General features: G+C 36.1%; 1 protein-coding gene across 1 annotated transcript; it reads left to right on the top strand.

Annotated features, from left to right (window-relative positions):
* The first annotated feature begins 1,757 nt into the window (after window positions 1-1,757).
* Window positions 1,758-19,020, top strand: ASB17 (ankyrin repeat and SOCS box containing 17). Its single transcript, XM_027114101.1, has 3 exons — window positions 1,758-2,257; window positions 14,664-14,943; window positions 18,537-19,020. The coding sequence occupies exons 1-3, from the start codon at window positions 1,857-1,859 to the stop codon at window positions 18,741-18,743; spliced, it is 888 nt and encodes a 295-aa protein (XP_026969902.1). The 5' UTR covers window positions 1,758-1,856; the 3' UTR covers window positions 18,744-19,020.
* Window positions 19,021-19,903: the final 883 nt, after the last annotated feature.

Here is a 19,903-nt window from a genome sequence, read left to right as displayed (position 1 = left end):
AGGGCGGCAAAAAAAAAAAAAAAAGGAGAACAATAACAAAGTAAAGAAATAAAATTAGACTAGGAAACTAACAGACATGTTAGAAAGAATACAAAAATAAAAATATAGATGAAACAACAACCAGAAGGTAAAACAGAACCACAGTAGTTAAACAGAGGAGTAGAAGAAAAAAAAAAAAAATAGGTGGAAAGTCCTTGGCTGTGGAGGGTGGGGCCTAAGCAGGGGTGGGGTTTGGGCGGTGGGCATGGCCTATGCTTAGGACTAATGTGTTTATCTTAAGGAGGGATTTTCACTGGTTCTATTATGTTTCAATTTTTTACAACCTTTATATTTGGTATTATTAAGAAATCAATAAAAATAGTTCAATTAAAAATGTATTTTTTGAATTAGGGAAAAGAAGAAAAAGAAAGTAGAGGAAAACAACAAAATTCTTAGTTTTTACAAAGATGACAGTATTTATTAGGTTTTTATGCTAAAAGAGAGTTTGGATTTTATAAAATACAATATTACTGGAAGTATATTACAGTAAACCTAAAGTTATAACTTCCCTTTACTAAAGAGACATCATTCATATTATGTAAAGAAAAATATGCAAAAGGAAAAAGAAAATACTTAAATACCTTTAAAATTGCTAATAAATACACTCAAGGTTGTTAAATTTAACAGAAAGTTGGCTGAAGCATTAACTACAAAATAATGATAAAACAATCTTAACATATTTCTGCTTTATTTTACTGAGACAAGGATGCCATAATAAGCTTGAAGTACTTTTCTAAAAATTAATTAATTAATTAATTTTCGGCTGCATTGGGTTTTTGTTGCTGTGTGTGGGTTTTCTCTAGCTGCGGTGAGCAGGGGCTACTGTTCATTGCAGTGCGTGGCCTTCTCATTGAGGTGGCTTCTCATTGCAGAGCACGGGCTTTAGGCAAGTGGGCTTCAGTAGTTGTGGCTCGTAGGCTCTAGAGAGCAGGGTCAGTAGTTGTGGCGCATGGGCTTAGTTGCTCCATGGCATGTGGGATCTTCCCGGACCAGGGCTTGAAACTGTGTCCCCTGCATTGGCAGGCGGATTCTTAACCACTGCACCACCAGGGAAGCCCCAGCTTGAAGTACTTTTAATGACCCCACTGTATATATTCTGCCTAATATAGAGAGGAATAATCTCTACAAAACTTACAATTCTAAAACAAAGTTTCCAAATTTTGTTTAATATTGTATGACATCTTTTCTCTCTGAGAATTAATACAGTGCCTATTGGTAGGTTTATTAACCTATCTAAGCCTTAGTTTCCTCAACTATAACATAGGGAAAATATCCTATGAAGATTAAGTGAGAACGTGCAGTCCTCATGCAGAACATGAGAACAACAGTACTTGAACTTTTTCACTCTATCATTACCTCTTTGTTATATGATAGCCTAAAAAGAATAATCAGTCTGATTATTAATACTATTTTGTCTAAGTGTAATTTTAGCACTTGATAAACATACATATTAACTTGAGTTGAATTCTTAGAAAGTTAAAAATATATCTTATTATATATATTATATATATTATATATAATATACAATATATATTATATATATATATATAAATATTATATAGCTCTCCCATGTGCCATTTCTGTCCAATATGTCTTTCTCAAAGGTCACCAGTTACAAATCATATCCCAAATTTCTGACCTATGCTGATGACAGATCTCCATCTATTGTGATGTCATCCAGTACTTGATGGTAATATTTCACATGATATTTCACAGTTTAAAGAGCAATTCCTGTTTGTAGAGTAACTCAAGGATTACAGTATGACTACAGTATGACTTCCTGTGATTTTATTTCTATATCGTTGCCTTAAGTAGCAATGAGTAAATCTTCTAAATTATGTCGAAAGACTTCTTGTCCACAAAGCAATATATTCTGCGATCTCATTGACAAAATTGTTAAAAGACCATCCTTGCAGTTTTTGGGTCAGCGGGGATATCACTGTTATGAACCCAGGATTTACAGAACACTGGCAAAAATTCTGAGGTACGGAGACTTGCATCAGTTTGACATACTACTCACAGATTATATTGCATTTGTGGAAAAATCAAGATACTGTTTTGAACTAAATTTTAATCTTGAATTTACTGAAATATGTGTGAATACAATTCTGTACTGGGTTTTCGCCAGAAAAGGTAATCCTGACTTTGTGGAATTGCTCCTCAAGAGGGCAAAAGACTATGTTCAAGACAGAAGTTGTAACCTGGCACTGATATGGAGGTAATAATCTCATATTTTTTCAACATAAAAGGAGAAAATTTCTCTTTAGGAGGATATACTACTTCTCTTTTTCTAAAATGTATATGCATAGTGACTACATATGGATAAAGAATCCTGACTTGATTGCTCATTCATTTGTTCATTCCTTCATTATTTATTCAATAAAATTTTACCTATATGTAAATTATTATGTACCAATAAATTACTAGTGGTTTGCTCTATAAAGCTTATATGTAAGTGTTCAAGGTAATGCAGTGTTACACAACCTAGATTTCTGTAACTAGTCAAAGACATTGTTTTTTTGTAATACTGTGACCTCTTCTTTTTGAGAATACTGAGAATGTTTATCTATATACTATCTAAATTATCTTTCAAAGTATAATTCAGGATATACACACATATTCACTTAGTCATACTTGTTAAACATAATAATTCCTTATTTTTATGTTAAACATTATAAATTTGACTCCAAATTCTCCAGAATTGAACACAGTGAACGTCAAATACCCGATTCAATCTGCTATAGAACCAAATTTTCACATTGTCTCAACATGTCAATCTAGCTAATGAATACTACTGAGGATCTTAGAATAAAATGTCCAATATGACCTCGTTGTAGTCTGTAATACAGATTTTAAAGTTACTTAGTTTGCACTAACTGCAATTTAGTCTTTGGTTTTAGGTATTAATTTGATTAGAACAGATGTGCATTTATTCATTCATTCACCTTACTAGGCATGAGGCACTGTACTAGGCATGATGATAGAACCATGTATTCAATGAAAAACAAGACAGATAAGATCAGTTTAAGACTAAACCAATTTAGATTCTGCCTGAAGCAGAGTTGTTTTCTTGATTGTGTATCACTGTGGTGATGGAGAACCACTGGATTACTTTCCTTAATGATAACCCAAGTACAAAAACTGAGAGCTGAAGTCTTCAATATCAATAAATAAAACTCCAAGTAGTACTTTTTGGTTGTTTTACGACCATTATATTTGTAACTATAGCAGAGATCAGCAGCTTCTAACACTGAGTGTCACTAGCTGGGTTAAGTAGTACCTATGTGTATCCCTGGCAGGCCCATGGGAAAGAAAAATGAAGTAAAACAAAGGAAGAGAGGATAAGTTAAAAAAAAGATTAATGAGGGGCAAGAAGGGAAAACTGAAAGGAAAGAAAGGAAAATGAAAGAAAAACATATGGTGGGATATGATAGAGTGCCATTAACAACTGTCTTAATAAACTGTTTGAAGATTAACAGATTTTGACTTAGATGCATCCACAAGGTAAAACACATTACAGGCCAATTCTAAGTACCACAATATCTTTAGGATCTTTCAGATTCACAGAATTTTAAATTCAGATGGAACCTAACAATTCATTAGCAAACCTCCCCTAACCCCTCTTCCTGGGCAGCAACTCCCAGAGTGCATCTCTGGTTGGTGCTCATCTGGTCTCTGCTTGAACAACTCTAGTAGTAGTGAGTTAACTATTTCCTGAGGTAAATCATTCCTTTGCCAGGGACCCTTCTCTTTCCTAGCCACTCATTTTCCCTCAAAGATTTTACCCAGTCCCACGACTTTAAATATTACGATATGCCAATGACTCCCAAATCTTTATCTCCAGCCATGACCACTCCTCTGAGCTCCAGACTCCTCCTATATGAGGCTGTCTGCTCAACATCTCCACAGAGCATCTCAAATTTAACAGAATCAAAACAGAATACTGATCTTACTCACACTATACCTGCCAACTTGCTCCTTCCCCTGAATTCTGCACTTGATTAATGGCCTCTGTTGCTCAGGCCAAAAATCTAGGATTTATGTTTGCTTCTTCTCTTTCTTTCACAACACATCAGCAAATCTTTTTTATTTAATCTCTAAAATATGTAACAATTAGTTATACTTTTCAGTTTCTAACGTAGGTGAAGCCACCATTGTCTCTTGCCTAGACAACTCCAATGGACTCCTAAAGAGTCTTCCAGCTTCCACTCTTCCCTCTTACAATCCATTCTTGACTCAGAAGCCTGAGTGACCTTATAAAAATGTAAAATAGGCCATACCACCCACGCTTAAAATCATCCAAAGTTTTCCTACTACAGGTGAAATAAAATTCAAACTCAATAACCATTTTTTAAAACTCCCATATGGGGACTTCTGTGATGGTGCAGTGGTTGAGAGTCCGCCTGCCAATGCAGGGGACACGGGTTTGAGTCCTGGTCCGGGAGGTCCCACGTGCCACAGGGCAACTGGGCCCGTGGGCCACAGCTACCAAAGCCCACGCACCTAGGGCCCATGCTCTGCAGCGGGAGAGGCCACCACAGTGAGAGGCCCGCACACCCCAACGAGGAGTAGCCCTGGCTCGCCACAACTAGAGAAAGCCCACGTGCAGCAACAAAGACCCAACGCAGCCAAAAATTTAAAAAAAAAAACAAAAAAAACCCTCCCATATGATATGTCCCCAAATCCAATCTCCCAAATTCTAATCTCATGTCATTCTCCCCCTTGAACACTATATTCCAACCACACATTTGTTGTCCACTGTCTACTCTTGCTAAAAGTAAGCTCCATGAAAGGAGGAACTTTGACTATTGCTTCAGCTTTGAATCCTCATGTCTAGAACTATGCAGATGCATAGTAAGTGGTTAATGAAGATTGTGTTGGATGAAAAAATGAATTTTTATACAGCTTTATTAGATTCTTCTTCCTCATAGTGCACTGAATTCTGTCTCCATTTCTCCAACTCTGCCCCCAGAGATATAGAATACAAAGTATACTCATTCTCTGTCCTGTATGAAAACCTCTCAAATATTTGAACATAGCTATTATGTTCCCATAATAAATACCTTACGTTTCCTATTATCTGTTGTTCTTTATTTCCATAGCAGCATCATTCTTTGGTCACCTTCCCCTGTATACACTCCAGTTTGATAATTTCGCTAACCCAATAATGAGGTGTCTAAATAGGTCTCTGGAGGAGAAGAGACAGAATTAATGAGAGAAAGGAACTTAAGTTTGTTCATTTTTGCAATAAACCTGCAAAAATAAATGCTACAGTATGGAAGACTGTAAGTGGATAAAGAGAGATGACATCATTCAGTTAAAATAACAATAATCATTTATTAAGCATTTTCTAAGTACCAGGCACTGTGTTATTTGCTGAGGATACAAAAACAAAGTAGACATATTTCCTGATTTTGGAGAGCTCACAGACTAGTACATAAGCCATAAAAAATTATAATTATACTATAAGTTCAAAAATAGAAGCATATAGAGGTAGAAAGAACAGAGGACATCGTTAATATTGGGGAGGAGCTGGTATCAGAGAAGGCACTTTAGAAGAGGTGATGTCTTAAATTTATTTTTAAAATGTAAAAAGGAGTTTTCCCTGTCTTTCCCTTGAAGAAATGTAATCTAGGCAGAGAGAGGCTGACTAAAGCCAAGAGAGATACAAACACGTTGTATCCAGTGACTACAGGCAATTCAGCAATTGCTAGAGAGTGAGATGGAAATCAGGTAATAGTGACAGATAAGGCCTAAAAGAGAGCCCTTGAAGGACTTTGGAGGCCATACCAAGGAATTTGAAATTTATACCGTGGGTGATGCCCAATCAGTGAAGGTCTTTTCAGACTTGAAGTATGAAAAGATTCATCAGCTCCCATTTGAAGACTGGACTGTGGTAAGGGAGGGTGCAGCTAGAATTAGGGAGGCTAGTTAGTAGACTGCTCAAACACTCCAGGTAGAATGGCAGGTCCAGAATTTCTGTAGAGGAAGGGTTGAGGGAAGCAATCTGATTGAAAAGAGGGAGGTGGTTAGAGGAGGTGCTTGAAACTGAATTTGCATAGCATGCCCAGTGTGCTAACTAAGATTACATGTGTACTTATAATAGTTTTGGGGGAAGAACTAATCTGCTCTGCCACCATCCCCCCCCAATCCCTAGGTAAATCATAATGAGGACTTAAACTAAAAACAATAGCAATAGGGAAAAGAAGAGATATTACTAAATAGAATAACCAGGCATTACAGTAGGTGATTAGAAGTAGAAAATGAAAGAGAAGAGTTACTCCTCAAATTTCTAAATTTTGAGACTCGTTGATGATTGTATTAGCTTCCTTTTGCTGCTGTAACAAAGCTGCCACAAACTTAGTGGCTTAAAATAATATAAATTTATTATTTTATAGTTCTGAAGGTCAGAGTCCAAAATGAGGCTACAAGGGCTAAAATCAAGATGTCACAGGGTGGGTTCCTTCTGGAGGTTCTAAGGGAGAGCCTTAGAGGGCTCTAGCTAGATACTCTAGCTGCCTTTGCCAGCTTCTAGAGCTGCCTACATTCCTTGGTTCATGGTCTCTTCCTCCATCTTCAAAGCCAACACTGTAGTCCTATCTCCTTCACTGGCTCTGCTTCTGTCATTCTCTGATATCTCTTATAAGGACTCTTGTGATTATACTGGGCCCCCCTGGATAATCTCACACCTCAAGATCCTTATCCTAATTATATCTGCAAAATCCCTTTTGCCATATTGAGAGGCTATTTCAGTCTACCACAATGGTCATGCCACAAATCTATCAAAATTATTACAAGAGACTACAAAGTCAGTTTTGGATGCATGTGTTTGCATTGCCTAAGGGATATCCAGGTAAAGATGTGCAGTAGATAGCTATTATGTAGTGTCATCCTTGATGTCTCTCTTTTACATTGCACATCTTAGTCTGTCAGGACATCTGTTGAGTCTACCTTTAAACAATATACAGAATTTGATCATCTCCACTGTTATCACCTAAGTTAAGTGATTTCTCTCCTTCTATTCCATAACAAATTCTCAATAAAGGTGAGATCGTGCTGCTTTTTTTTACTCAAAATCTCCAGTGGCTCTTCCATTCCATTTAGAGTAAAAGATGAAGTTCTTACAGTGATCTGCAAGGCTTTACACGATGTGACATCCCATTACCTCTGTCCTCATTTCCTACTATCCCTCACCCTTTTCACACTTTTAGCCACACAGGCTCCCTTACTCTTCCTCCACCACCCCAGGCACACTCTCCTGCCTTAGGGTTCTTAAATGTCCAAATGGCTAACTTCTCCATCTCCTTCTTCTTTATCTAATGTCACATTTCAGTACAGCCCTCTCCTATAATCCTATTTAAAATTGGAAAATGCCAAAAGTTCAGGACCAGACACTTTCATGCATTCTACCAAACATTCAAAAAGGACTTAATCCTTCTCAAACCATCCAAAAAATTGAAAAGGAAGGAATGCTCCCAAACTCATTCTATGAGGCCCACATTAGCCTGATACCAAAAGCAGATAAACGCACTTTGAAAAAAATAATAAAATAAAATAAAATTACAGGCCAATATCCCTGATGAACACAGATGCAAACATCCTCAACAAAAGAATAACAAACCAAATTCAACAATACATTAAAAGGATATAGACCATGATCAAGTAGAATTTATTCCAGGGATGCAAGAATGGTTCGATATGTGTAAATCAATCAACCTGATACACCACATTAACAAAACAAAGAATAACACCATATAATCATCTCAATAGAGGCAGAAAAAACATTTGACAAAATTCAACATCCATTTATGATATAAACTCTCAACAAAGTGGGTATAGAGGGAACATACCTCAACATAATAAAGGCTATATATAATAAACTCATTGTTAACATATTATTCAGTTGAAAACCTGCAAGCTTTTCCTCTAAGATCAGGAACAAGAAAAGGATGCCCACTATCACCACTTTTATTCAACATAGTATTGGAAGTCCTAGCCACAGCAAATCAAACAAGAAAAAGAGACAAAATTGGAAAAATTGGAAAGAAAAAAGTAAAACTATCAGTATTTGCAGATGACATGATACTATATAGAGAAAACCCTAAAGAGTCCACAAAAAATTTATTAGAACTAATAAACAAATCCAGTAAAGTTGCAGGATACAAAATCAATAAAGAAATCTATTGCATTTCTAAATGTTACCAACTATCAGAAAGAGAAATTAAGAAAACAATCCCATCTATAATTGTGTCAAAAGAATAAAACATCTCGCAATAAATTTAACCAAGGAGGTGAAAGACCTGTACTCTGAAAACTATAAGATATTGGGACTTCTCTGGTGGTGCAGTGGTTAAGAATCCGCCTGCCAATGCAGGGGACACGGGTTTGAGCCCTGGTCTGGGAAGATCCCACATGCTGCGGAGCAACTAAGCCTGTGCGCCACAACTACTGAGCCTGCAAGTCACAACTACTGAGCCCGCGAGCCACAACTACTGAAGCCCGAGCACCTAGAGCCCATGCTCCGCAACAAGAGAAGCCACTGCAATGAGAAGTCTGCACACTGCAACGAATAGTAGCTCCCTCTTGCTGCAACTAGAGAAAGCCTGTGTACAGCAACAAAGACCCAATGCAGCCAAAATAAATAAATAAACTTACCACAAAAAACCCTATAAGATATTGATGAAAGAAATTGAAGGTATTGATGAAATAAATGGAAAGATATACCATGCTCATGGATTCAAAGAATTAACAGTTAAAATGTCCAAACTACGCAAAGCAATCTACAGATTCAATGCAATCCCTATCAGAATAACAATGGTATTTTTCATGAAACTGAAACCAATAATCCTAAAATTTGTATGGAATCTTGAAAGACCATGAACAGCCAAAGCAACCTTTATAAAGAAGAACAAAGCTGGAGGTATCATGCTCCCTGATTTTAAGCTATACTTCAAAGCTATAGTCATCAAAAGTGTATAGTACTGGCACAAAAACAGACACATAGATCAATGGAACAGAATAGACAGTCCAAAAATAAACCCATGCTTATATGGTCAATCAATCTATAACAAAGGAGGCAAGAATATACAATGGGGAAAAAACAACATCTTCAATAAATGGTGTTGGGAAAACTGGACAGCTACACACGAGAGAATCAACCTGGACCACCTTCTTACACCATATACAAAAATACACTCAAAATGGTTACAGATCTAAATATAAGACCTGAAACCATAAAACTTCTAGATGAAAACACAGGCAGTATGCAATTTTACATCAGTCTTTGCAATATTTTTTAGGATATGTATCCTCAGGCAAGGGCAACAAAAGCAAAACTAAACGAATGGGACTACATCAAACTAAAAAGCTTTTGGATAGCAAAGGAAACCATCAAAAAAATGAAAAGGCAACCTATTGAGTGGGGAGAGTTATGTGCAAACAATATATCCAACCAGTGGTTAATATCTAAAACATATAGGGCTTCCCTGGTGGCGCAAGTGGTTGAGAGTCCGCCTGCCGATGCAGGGGACACGGGTTCGTGCCCCGGTCCGGGAAGATTCCACATGCTGCGGAGCGGCTGGGCCCATGAGCCATGGCTGCTGAGCCTGTGCTCCGCAACGGGAGAGGCCACAACAGTGAGAGGCCTGCATACTGAAAAAAAAAAAAAAAAAAAAAATCTAAAACATATAAAGAACTCATACAACTCAATATTATAAAAATCAAATTTAAAGAGGTGCAGGGGACCTGAATAGGTACTTTTTTCCAAGGAAGACATACAGATGGCCTATAGATATGTGAAAAGATGCTCAACATCACTAATCACCAGAGAACTGCAAATTAAAACCATATTGAGGGGGCTTCCCTGGTGGCGCAGCAGTTGAGAATCCACCTGCCAATAAAAGGGACATGGGTTTCAGCCCTGGTCCGGGAAGGCCCCACATGCTGTGGAGCAACTAAGCTCCTGCACCACAACTACTGAGCCTGCGCTCTAGAGCTCACAAGCCACAACTACTGAGCATGTGTGCCACAACTACTGAAGCCCGCATGCCTAGAGCCTGCACTCCACAACAAGAGAAGCCACTGCAATGAGAAGCCTGTGCACCACAACCAAGAGTAGCCCCCACTCACCACAACTAGAGAAAGCCCATGTGCAGCAACAAAGACCCAACTCAGCCATAAATAGATAAATAAATAGATAAATAACTAAATTTATAAAACCACAATGAGATATCACCTTCCCCCGTCAGAACACGTATTATCAAAAAGACCACCAATAAGTGTTAGTGAAGATATAGAGAAAAGGGAACCCTTGTGCACTGTTGGTGGGAATGTAAATTGGTGCAGCCACTATGGAAAATAGTATGTAGTTTCCTCAAAAAAATTAAAAATAGAGTTACCATATGATCCAGCAATTCTACTTCTGGGTATTTATGTGAAGAAAATGAAAATACTAATTAAAAAAGATACATGCACCCCTATGTTCCTTGCAGCATTATTTACAATAGCCAAGATATGGAAGCAACCTAAGTGTCCATCAATAGATGAATGGATAAAGAAGTGGTGTTTGTGCATATATACATATATATAATGTATTATTACTCAGCCATACAAAAGAATAAAATCTTGCTATTTGTGACAACATGGACAGATTTAGAGGGTATTATGCTAAGTGAAATAAGTCAGATAGAGAAAAACTAATACTGTATGATTTCACTTACATGTGGAATCTAAAAAACAAAACAAAAAACAAAAAGGAAACCGACTCGTAGATACAAACTGTTGGTTTCACGGCAGGGGTAGTATGGAATTGGGAAAAATAGGTGAAGGAGATTAAGAGGTACAAACTTCTAGTTATAAAATAAATAGGTCATGGGGATGTAATTTACAGCATAGGGAATATAGTCAATAATATTGTAATAACTTTGTACGGTGATAGATCATTGTGGTGATCAATTCATATTGTGTATAAATATCAAACCACTATGTTATACACCTGAAACCAATATAATATTGCATGTCAACTGCATTTAAATTAAAAAAATAAATAAAATAAAATTGAGAAATGCCCTCACTGCACCTTCCCAGCACTTCCATACTTCTTATCCTGCACTACTTTTTCTTTTTCCCAGAATACTTATCAAACCTTCTAACATATTATGAAATTGGCTTGTTTGCTATGTTCCTCCTGCTATATATTGTCTGTTATCCCTCACTACTATATTAGCAAGAAGCGGCATCTTTGTTTTGTTCACTCATATATCCCAAGTACCCAAAAGGGTGCCTGGCATACAGTATGCATTCAGTAAGTATTTGTTGAATAAATTAACAGACAGTAGTTATCATGTTATGGTCATAGATGAAATTGCCTGAGAACAATTAATCAGATGAAAATTAGTCAAAACACCACATCTACTTTACCTAGATGTTGAGGGCAGAGGAAGAGGAATCAGTGAAAGAGGGTTGAGAATGAATAGTCAAAGAGGTAGATGCATAACTTGAAGAGAATGGTCCCACGGAGTCATGGGAAAACATCTCAAGAAAGTCAACTGTCAAATATCAAAGATAAAATTATTATGAAGAAAGGTCTATTAAATTGGCAGCTGGAAACCAGAAGAGAAATGCTAGGAAAATTTTTAGAAATAATTATTATAGCTACAAAACAGAATCATTCCCTGCATGTCTATATGGAAATATTATGTCCCATTTCATAAGTGCATATATGACAGGTTTTCAGATACAGAGGGTTCAGTTCATTAACCTCACATTTAAAAATTGATTCTTGCTTTGCTTGCCTCATTCCATCCATATAAGTACTGTAATAATTAACTGTCAGGACAGATTAAGCAAATTTTGGTTTACAATAACATGATCTTTAAACATGAAGATTAATTATATGTCATTTGGGTACAGACTAGACTTTTGAATCTCATTTTAAACCTATTTGAGTTTTAGTTATGTTTTCAACATTTTTGGTCCAAAATATTTTCTACAGTAATGTCAATCTTAATATCTTAAAATGAACTAATATCTCTAAATCTTAACAAGGGCCACTTACAGTATTTTTTGTCCCCTAAGTCCCGTGAATTCCCATACTTATAAGTCTCTTAAGGCAAATATCTTCTTAAGAGTTAGCAAGATGAATAAATTAGACTGCTTTTGAAAATGTTAAATGATTGCGCTTCACTAAAATTCTGACTAGGCCCGAAAGCTACAGAATAACTTTAAAATAATAATTTTCAGGATAATGGTAAAAAAAAAAATCAATTAACATATATTTGAGTATGTACTATGGGCCAAGCATTGTTCTAGGCATTTAGGGATATAAAAGTATATTAAACAGACAAAGAGTATTGCCCTGTAGAACTTAAAATTTTATAGTTTATCTTGCCCACGCATTGATTTTGAACATAAGAAAATGAAAGATTAGAGACATTAAGCAAGTTGTCCAAAATGATAAGAGCTTAATGGAGCTATGTACAAAGTGCCATAGAGTTTATTAGACAGGGTCTTATACGATGAGCAAGACTTGTCCCAGAATTGAAAATGGAAGGGAAGAACATATACAAATCAAAGAAATGTAAAAGAGTTGAATGCAGTGGTGGTTTGGGAAAGCGAATACCAACAATCAGGAGAGGGAATGTAGAATTAGTTTAGAAGTTCAATTTTGGATATGTGTTGGAAGTATTTGTGAAAAAGATGAGATGTTCAGGACAATATTGATCTGGAGATGACTCTAGGAGAGAGTGTATATATACTTTATACAGAGTTAGAAGGATAGATATAGTGCCACTGGTAGAGTGATGACAAAAATCCCACTTCTTAATTTCTAAAACACTATTCTGCACTGCACCACACTATTTTTTTTTAATCACAAAATCTTGGCATTTCAGAGCTCAGTGAAGCTTTGGAGATAAACTAGTTGGTCTAGTAATTTTCAAACTGTACTTTTTGGAGCTCTTGACAAGAGAATCACCATATGGGAGGTCTCTAGGACCCCAAATACACTTCAACCAGAGAACTTATCTAATACAAAAGATGTATTTTATATAGCTAGTTCTTGCATAACAATATTCCAGTGTTGGTTTATGTTTGTAAATGAAACATTCTTTCCAATCTTTTTATTGCCACACACCTACTATGACCTTCAGGTCTTAGATCCAGGATAACCTACAGGCAATGACTAACCCAGGTAGAGTTAGGTGTCCCTCCTTGGTGTTTCTACAGTTCCCCAAGCATGTTTCTATCGTAGCAATTATCACCTTGTACTGTATTTACTGAATTACTTGTTTGTTTCCCTTACTAGACTATAATAAGCATCTTGAGATCAAGGACTACATCTTTCATCTTTGCATATCTAGTACTCAGTACACTCTGGACAAGCCAGTGTTAAATAAATTAGTTAATGAATGGATGAGCAAATGAATACATAAATGCATGAGGAAATGGAGACTCAAAGAAGCTGACTTATTAGTTAGGAGAACTAAAACCTAGAATCTAGAACCGTTAAATCTCTATTGTTTTTAACACTATACCATGTTGCCTTCCATCTTAATTATTTTAAATCTTAAAGTTCTTTTTGAATAATGCTTTTCTTGCTAGGCATAACTGTCCGAAACTAATATTTATAGTTTGTATGCTGTTCTGCAGAATATATTAGTATTTTATTAGATCAATCAAGAGAATTCCAAAGACAAGGACCTTTAGTCCTAAAAACCATGTCTACTTGGCCAAATCAAAGCGTGATAATTAATACAAAATTCCCTGTGGCTGATTCTACCATGTCCTATCTACATATAGTAACCAATTCAATAGCAAACATAAATGTCTATTAAATGAAACAATTGCAAGAACTATACACAATTAGAAAAAAATAACATTTTCATTTCTGTCATAAGGGAGGAGAAATTTTCAAGTCCAGTCATCATATAGCACTCCAGGAAAAACAAGATTTCAGAGAACTCTCAAAACTCTACTGAAGAAGGCAAATTAAATTCTGTCCTTGAGGGACCTGATATGACCCTCATCATAATTTACATTTCTTCAACCTGAAAATACCAACTCTGATTTTATTAAAGTGAAAAAATAGAATTAAGGTAGTTGAACTTATTCCTTTTCAGTCTAATTTTCAAACTCAATTCAATCTCAAGCCTGATACATGATCAAGAACAACAAAAACAAAAGGGTAACAGAATTCTGTTCTATTAATAAAGCGAAATAAAAAAGTCTGTCCCTCTTTTCCATTTTAGATTTTCCAGAGCTATATCAGTTTCATAATATTAGTTCCAATCACTATGGATTTCTCAAATGAGAAACAGAATTGCTATTACTAAAACTAAACACTTTCCATACATTGTAAATCTTTTTGTTTGTTTTTACAAGTGTAAACGGGATTTAAGTGTGTAGTACAGTTTTCTTACTTTTTGACCTTCAGGTTGGCCTAGATTTGGAGTGGAAAACTCTTTTTAAGACATACTATATATAAAGGAGAAGTTACATTAATGTTATTTAAGATATTTACTATTTAAGATAATACTATTATTTTCCCTTTACTGTTAAGACAAAGTTTTTACCACATTTCTTAACTCTATATTCAATGAGGTTTTTCTTGTTTGTCTGATTCACAGAACTTTCACACCAGTATACTGTCCAAGCCCATTAAGTGGAATCACACCTCTACTTTACGTAGCTCAGATGAGACAATCCAATATCTTAAAAATACTCCTGCAATATGGAATCATAGAAAGAGAAAAAGACCCTATCAACATTGTGTTAACAATATTGCTCTACCCCTCAAGAGTGAGAATAATGGTTGATCATGAACTGGTAGACATCCAGGAAGATGCCAAAACATGTTTAGTGCTTTGTTCCAGAGTGCTTTCTGTCATTTCAACCAGGGAAATAGAGGTAAGCAAAATACTGTACTTTGGGTGTGGCCTCAAATATTGATCAATTTTAAGATAAAATTGTGAGGCAAGAATAAAGTTAATTTTTCATCTATCAATCCAGTGAATCACTGAGTATATGCTTATAAATTAAAAATAGGCAAAATTCTAATTATCTTGAGCATTAGCTCTTTTATTTCATAATTTTATATCTTCTAAATATAAATAATTTTTTTAAAGTTAGTATAGTTTATTTTAGTAGTTATTAAGTAGATGTATGTTATTATTATATTCTAATTACATAATAACCTGTTTATTAGGATTTCTATGTCTCAAAAACAGAACAGGGCTTCCCTGGTGGCTCAGTGGTTAAGAATCTGCCTGCCAATGCAGGGGACACGGGTTTGAGCCCTGGTCCGGGAAGATCCCACATGCTGCGGAGCAACTAAGCTCGTGCACAACTACTGAGCCCGCGAGCCGCAACTACTGAGCCCACGAGCCTAGAGCCCATGCTCCAAAACAAGAGAAGCCACCGTGATGAGAAGCCCATGTACTGCAACGAAGAGTAGCCCCCACTCACCGCAACTAGAGAAAGCCCACGCGCAGCAACAAAGACCCAACACAGGCAAAAATAAATAAATTAAATAAATTTAAAAACAAAAACAAAACAGAAGAAATTAAACTTTTAACAGACTTCTTTTCCAATAGAATATTGTAAAATGAAAGTTACATTTCTCCCCACTATAATCACATATCAAGAAACATATTTTCCTTTTCAAAATTCCTGAACAATTTTAAGCATGAAAATATAAAGGCTTTAAATATTTGCTCAATTGAAAATATCTATCCCTCAGAAATGTGAAGTTTCTCCTTGATAAGGTTTTAAAAAAAATCAACCACATGAAGGGCATGTTTATCCTGTCAAAATGAACTGCAAGTTTCAGCATCAAATTGTATCATGTCTATTAGTATCAAGAAATAAGTATAAGATAGACAACTGATGGGAACATACTGTACAGCACAGGGAACTCTACATTTTAATGCACTGTAGTGTCCTAAATGGAGGGGATATATGTATATGTATAACTGTTTCATTTTGCTGTGCAGTAGAAGCTAACACAACATTGTAAAGCAACTATACCCCAATAAAAATTAATTTAAAAAAAAGAAATGTCTGCATAAGGTAAAGAAAGCTACCCCTATAAATTTAAACCAGTCAAAGTACCAAGGAATCTAGCAGTTCCCCTTATCTTTAAAGGTGTGACTTCAGAAATAAACTCCTAAGTAATATAGTTCTGTTGGGTCTTTAAGTTTTTTAAGCTTTAACAATGCATATCAATCAACCATGCCTGGGCCAATTGTAAGGACAGCAAATTCGTCAAATTATTTTGGCAACCAAATTTCTTTTTAAGCATTTTAAAAAAAAATTTATTTTATTTATCTATTTTTGTCTGCATTGGGTCTTCGTTGCTGTGCATGGGCTTTCTCTAGTTGTGGCGAGCGGGGGCTACTCTTGGTTGTGGTCTGCGGACTTCTCATTGCGGTGGCTTCTCTTGTGCAGCACGGGCTCTGGGCATGTGGGCTTCAGTAATTGCGGCTCATGGGCTCAGTAGTTGTGACTCACAGGCTATACAGCGCAGGCTCAGTAGTTGTGGCACACGGGCTTAGTTGCTCTGCAGCATGTGGGATCTTCCCGGACCAGGGCTCGAAACTGTGTCCCCTGCATTGGCAGGCAGATTCTTAACCACTGTGCCATGAGGGAAGCCCTGGCACCAATTTTTGTTGCTATTTTTTGTTTTTGTTTTTATGGCTGTACCACATGGCATGTGGAATCTTAGTTTAGTTCGCTGACCAGGGATTGAAACCACGCCACCTGTACTGGAAGCGTGGACTCTTAACCACTGGACCACCAGAGAAGTCCTTGGCAACTAATTTTTAAAACAAAAAAATAAAAAAAATTTTTTTGCTTCTTTATATATACAATGGAATATTACTCAGCCATAAAAAGAAAAGAAATTGAGTTATTTGTAGTGAGGTGGATGGACCTAGAGACTGTCATATAGAGTGAAGTAAGTCAGAAAGAGAAAAACAAATACCGTATGCTAACACATATATATGGAATCTGAAAAAAAAAGTAATGGTTCTGAAGAACCTAGGGGCAGGACAGGAATAAAGATGCAGACATAGAGAATGGACTTGAGGACACGAGGAGGGGGAAGGGTAAGCTGGGACGAAGTGAGAGAGTGGCATGGACATATATACACTACCAAATGTAAAATAGATAGCTAGTGGGAAGCAGCCACATAGCACAGGGAGACCAGCTTGGTGCTTTGTGACCACCTAGAGGGGTGGGATAGGGAGGGTGGGAGGGAGACACAAGAGGGAGGAGAAAGGGGAATGTACACATACGTATAGCTGATTCACTTTGTTATACAGCAGAAACTGACACACCATTGTAAAGCAATTATACTCCAATAAAAATGTTAAAAAAATTTTTTTTTGCTTCTTTAGTAATTTGCTTGTCCTTGTCCAGTGTTAGTCCTGCACAATTTTTATAGGACATATCGATTCTCAACCAGGTTCATGAATGCTATTGCTGAGGTACCCTCAAAATAGAAGAGTACTAGGAGAGAATGAGTTGATCAAAATCACCTAAGTGGCAAAGAAGTTAAAGCTGGATTCCAATCAATTTCAGCTTAATAAGTGAAGTAGCATTGAGCAATAAGGTGAAAAATGGCATAAAAACCAGCTTAAAGAACTCTAAATAACCCTGCTTTTCATTTCCACATTTGCCAGTTTTACTGTAAATATACATTTAGATATCTTTACTTCTAGACCACAGTTCTGTGATTGCAGAGGCTATGTCTATTTTGCGTAGCCTAGCAATTATCCCAAGCACCAAGGTCAATGCTGAGTATACATGAGATATTCTTTAAATAATTGTTTACTGAACAATGAAAAATTATATATCATTTAAGTTAAAGTGTCATGTAGTCTGTAGAGTGCAGGTTCTTCTGGAGAAGTACCTCTATAACACAGCAATGTCTTTTACTTCTAAATCAGCCTAATAACATTTGGCTTCTAGAACTAAATCTTTAAAAGGGTAGCTTAACTAAAACGTAAAAAGTTATCTTCATGTGTATGGGCCTCTTGTTAGGTCTTCTCATGATTCAGCAGTATGTAGTTTTACTCTACAATGGTTGGAATCACCTGGTGGAACTTTTAGGATTTACGTTGTCTGTGCCCAACCCACACTAACTAAATCAGAAATTCTGGAGTAGAACCTCGGCATTAATATTTTCTAAAGTCTCCTAGATAATTCCAGTCAAACTGGTCAAATTGGCAACACTACTCTAGAAGAAGCTAATAAACCATAAGTGTATGATCTGTCTAAAATTAAAAACATACAGATTCACTGTTGTAAGAAATAATGTTTTGTGTCCTTAGACACATTAAACCTTATATATGATTGTGAGAATAAAATGGGAGTAAAAATTCTTGCCTCAAAACGTTTTAGAAAAAATATTATAAGGGTTAAATAAATTTAAGATACATTTTGTGAATTAAAATAAAACAATTAAAATGTTTATAATTTCCCTTTTCCCTTTCCTTTAGACACAGCTAAGTTTAGGAAGACGTCCAATTATTTCAAATTGGCTGGACTACATTCCTTCAACAAGATACAAAGATCCATGTGAACTATTACATCTTTGCAGAATAACCATCAGGGCTCAACTACTGACCAACAATATGCTCCCAAATGGAATATTTTCACTTCTAATTCCTGTTCGTCTACAGAACTACCTGAATTTAGAATGCTAATGCACGTCTTTTTCTTCATTCTTTAAGGATGCTCACTGTTGTATGGTTTAGAAGTTAATAAACTATTAACTTCACACAAATTTTTACTGCATTGAACATTCCATTAGAAAATATATTATCACAGGACACCCTAAATGCATCACTTTTAAATTAACATATGGCTCTACCCATTAACTTTCTATACACTGTAACAAATTATATGCATTTTTAAAATATTTTAGATTTATGCTTTTATTCTATTTTTAAAAGTTGTTTTCAGCCTTAGAGCATTCTTGTTACTTGTGGAAAATCTGGTCATATTAATATTCTGAACTCTGAAGCTCTTATTTTTAGTATGTCCTAAGTTAGGTAAATATTATTTTATATTTTGTATCCATAATAACAAATGTTTATTGAGTTATTTTGCAAATAAAACACTGTGTTTGGTAGTAGGGAATAATTAATGAAATTAAGAGGTGATCCCTTCCTTGAGAGAAGAATTTATAATTCTGTAGCATCCGTGGTCACAAATAACACAAGGTAAAGAATTAGTCAACTAAAGTGTTGGGAATAGGATGACAGAAATGGATTATATTTGGACATAATTAGCCTTAAGTTACAACGTGGAGCTTGGGTGTTTTGGTATGTGATACCCCTAACTACTAGCCCAGCAGTATTTTTTTAATGAGATATAATTGTATAAAACAAAATAGTTTCAGGTATATAACAGAATGATTCAATAAATTTATATACTGTGAAATAATCACCACAATAAGTCTAGTTAACACCCATCATCACACATAGTTACAAGTTTTTTTTCTTGTGATGAGAACTCAAGATCTACTCTCTTAGTAACTTTCAAATATATAATAACAATATTATTAACTATAGTCACCATGCTGTACATTACATGCCCAGGACTTATTTATAACTGAAAGTTTGTACCTTTTGATCACCTTCACCCATTTCATCTACCCCAAATTATATGTTTGTTTGTTTGTTTGTTTGTTTTCTGGTATGCGGGCCTCTCACTGCTGTGACCTCTCCCGTCGCGGAGCACAGGCTCCAGACGCGCCGGCTCAGCGGCCATGGCTCACGGGTCCAACCGCTCCAAGGCACGCGGGATCCTCCCGGACCGGGGCACGAACCCGCGTCCCCTGCATTAGCAGGCGGACCCCCAA

The sequence above is a fragment of the Aethalodelphis obliquidens genome, unplaced genomic scaffold (assembly GCF_003676395.1).
Source record: "Aethalodelphis obliquidens isolate GAN/ISIS:26980383/991018 unplaced genomic scaffold, ASM367639v1 scaffold13, whole genome shotgun sequence".
Taxonomy (NCBI): Eukaryota; Metazoa; Chordata; class Mammalia; order Artiodactyla; family Delphinidae; genus Aethalodelphis; species Aethalodelphis obliquidens.
This window is presented reverse-complemented; position numbering and strand designations above follow the sequence as displayed.

Excerpts from the sequence above, each read along its gene's own strand:
- ASB17 (XM_027114101.1), top strand. The coding sequence starts at position 1,857 with ATGAGTAAATCTTCTAAATTATGTCGAAAGACTTCTTGTCCACAAAGC. Across the intron at positions 2,258-14,663 it reads AACCTGGCACTGATATGGAG|AACTTTCACACCAGTATACT; the intron begins GTAATAATCTCA and ends TCTGATTCACAG. Across the intron at positions 14,944-18,536 it reads TTTCAACCAGGGAAATAGAG|ACACAGCTAAGTTTAGGAAG; the intron begins GTAAGCAAAATA and ends CCTTTCCTTTAG.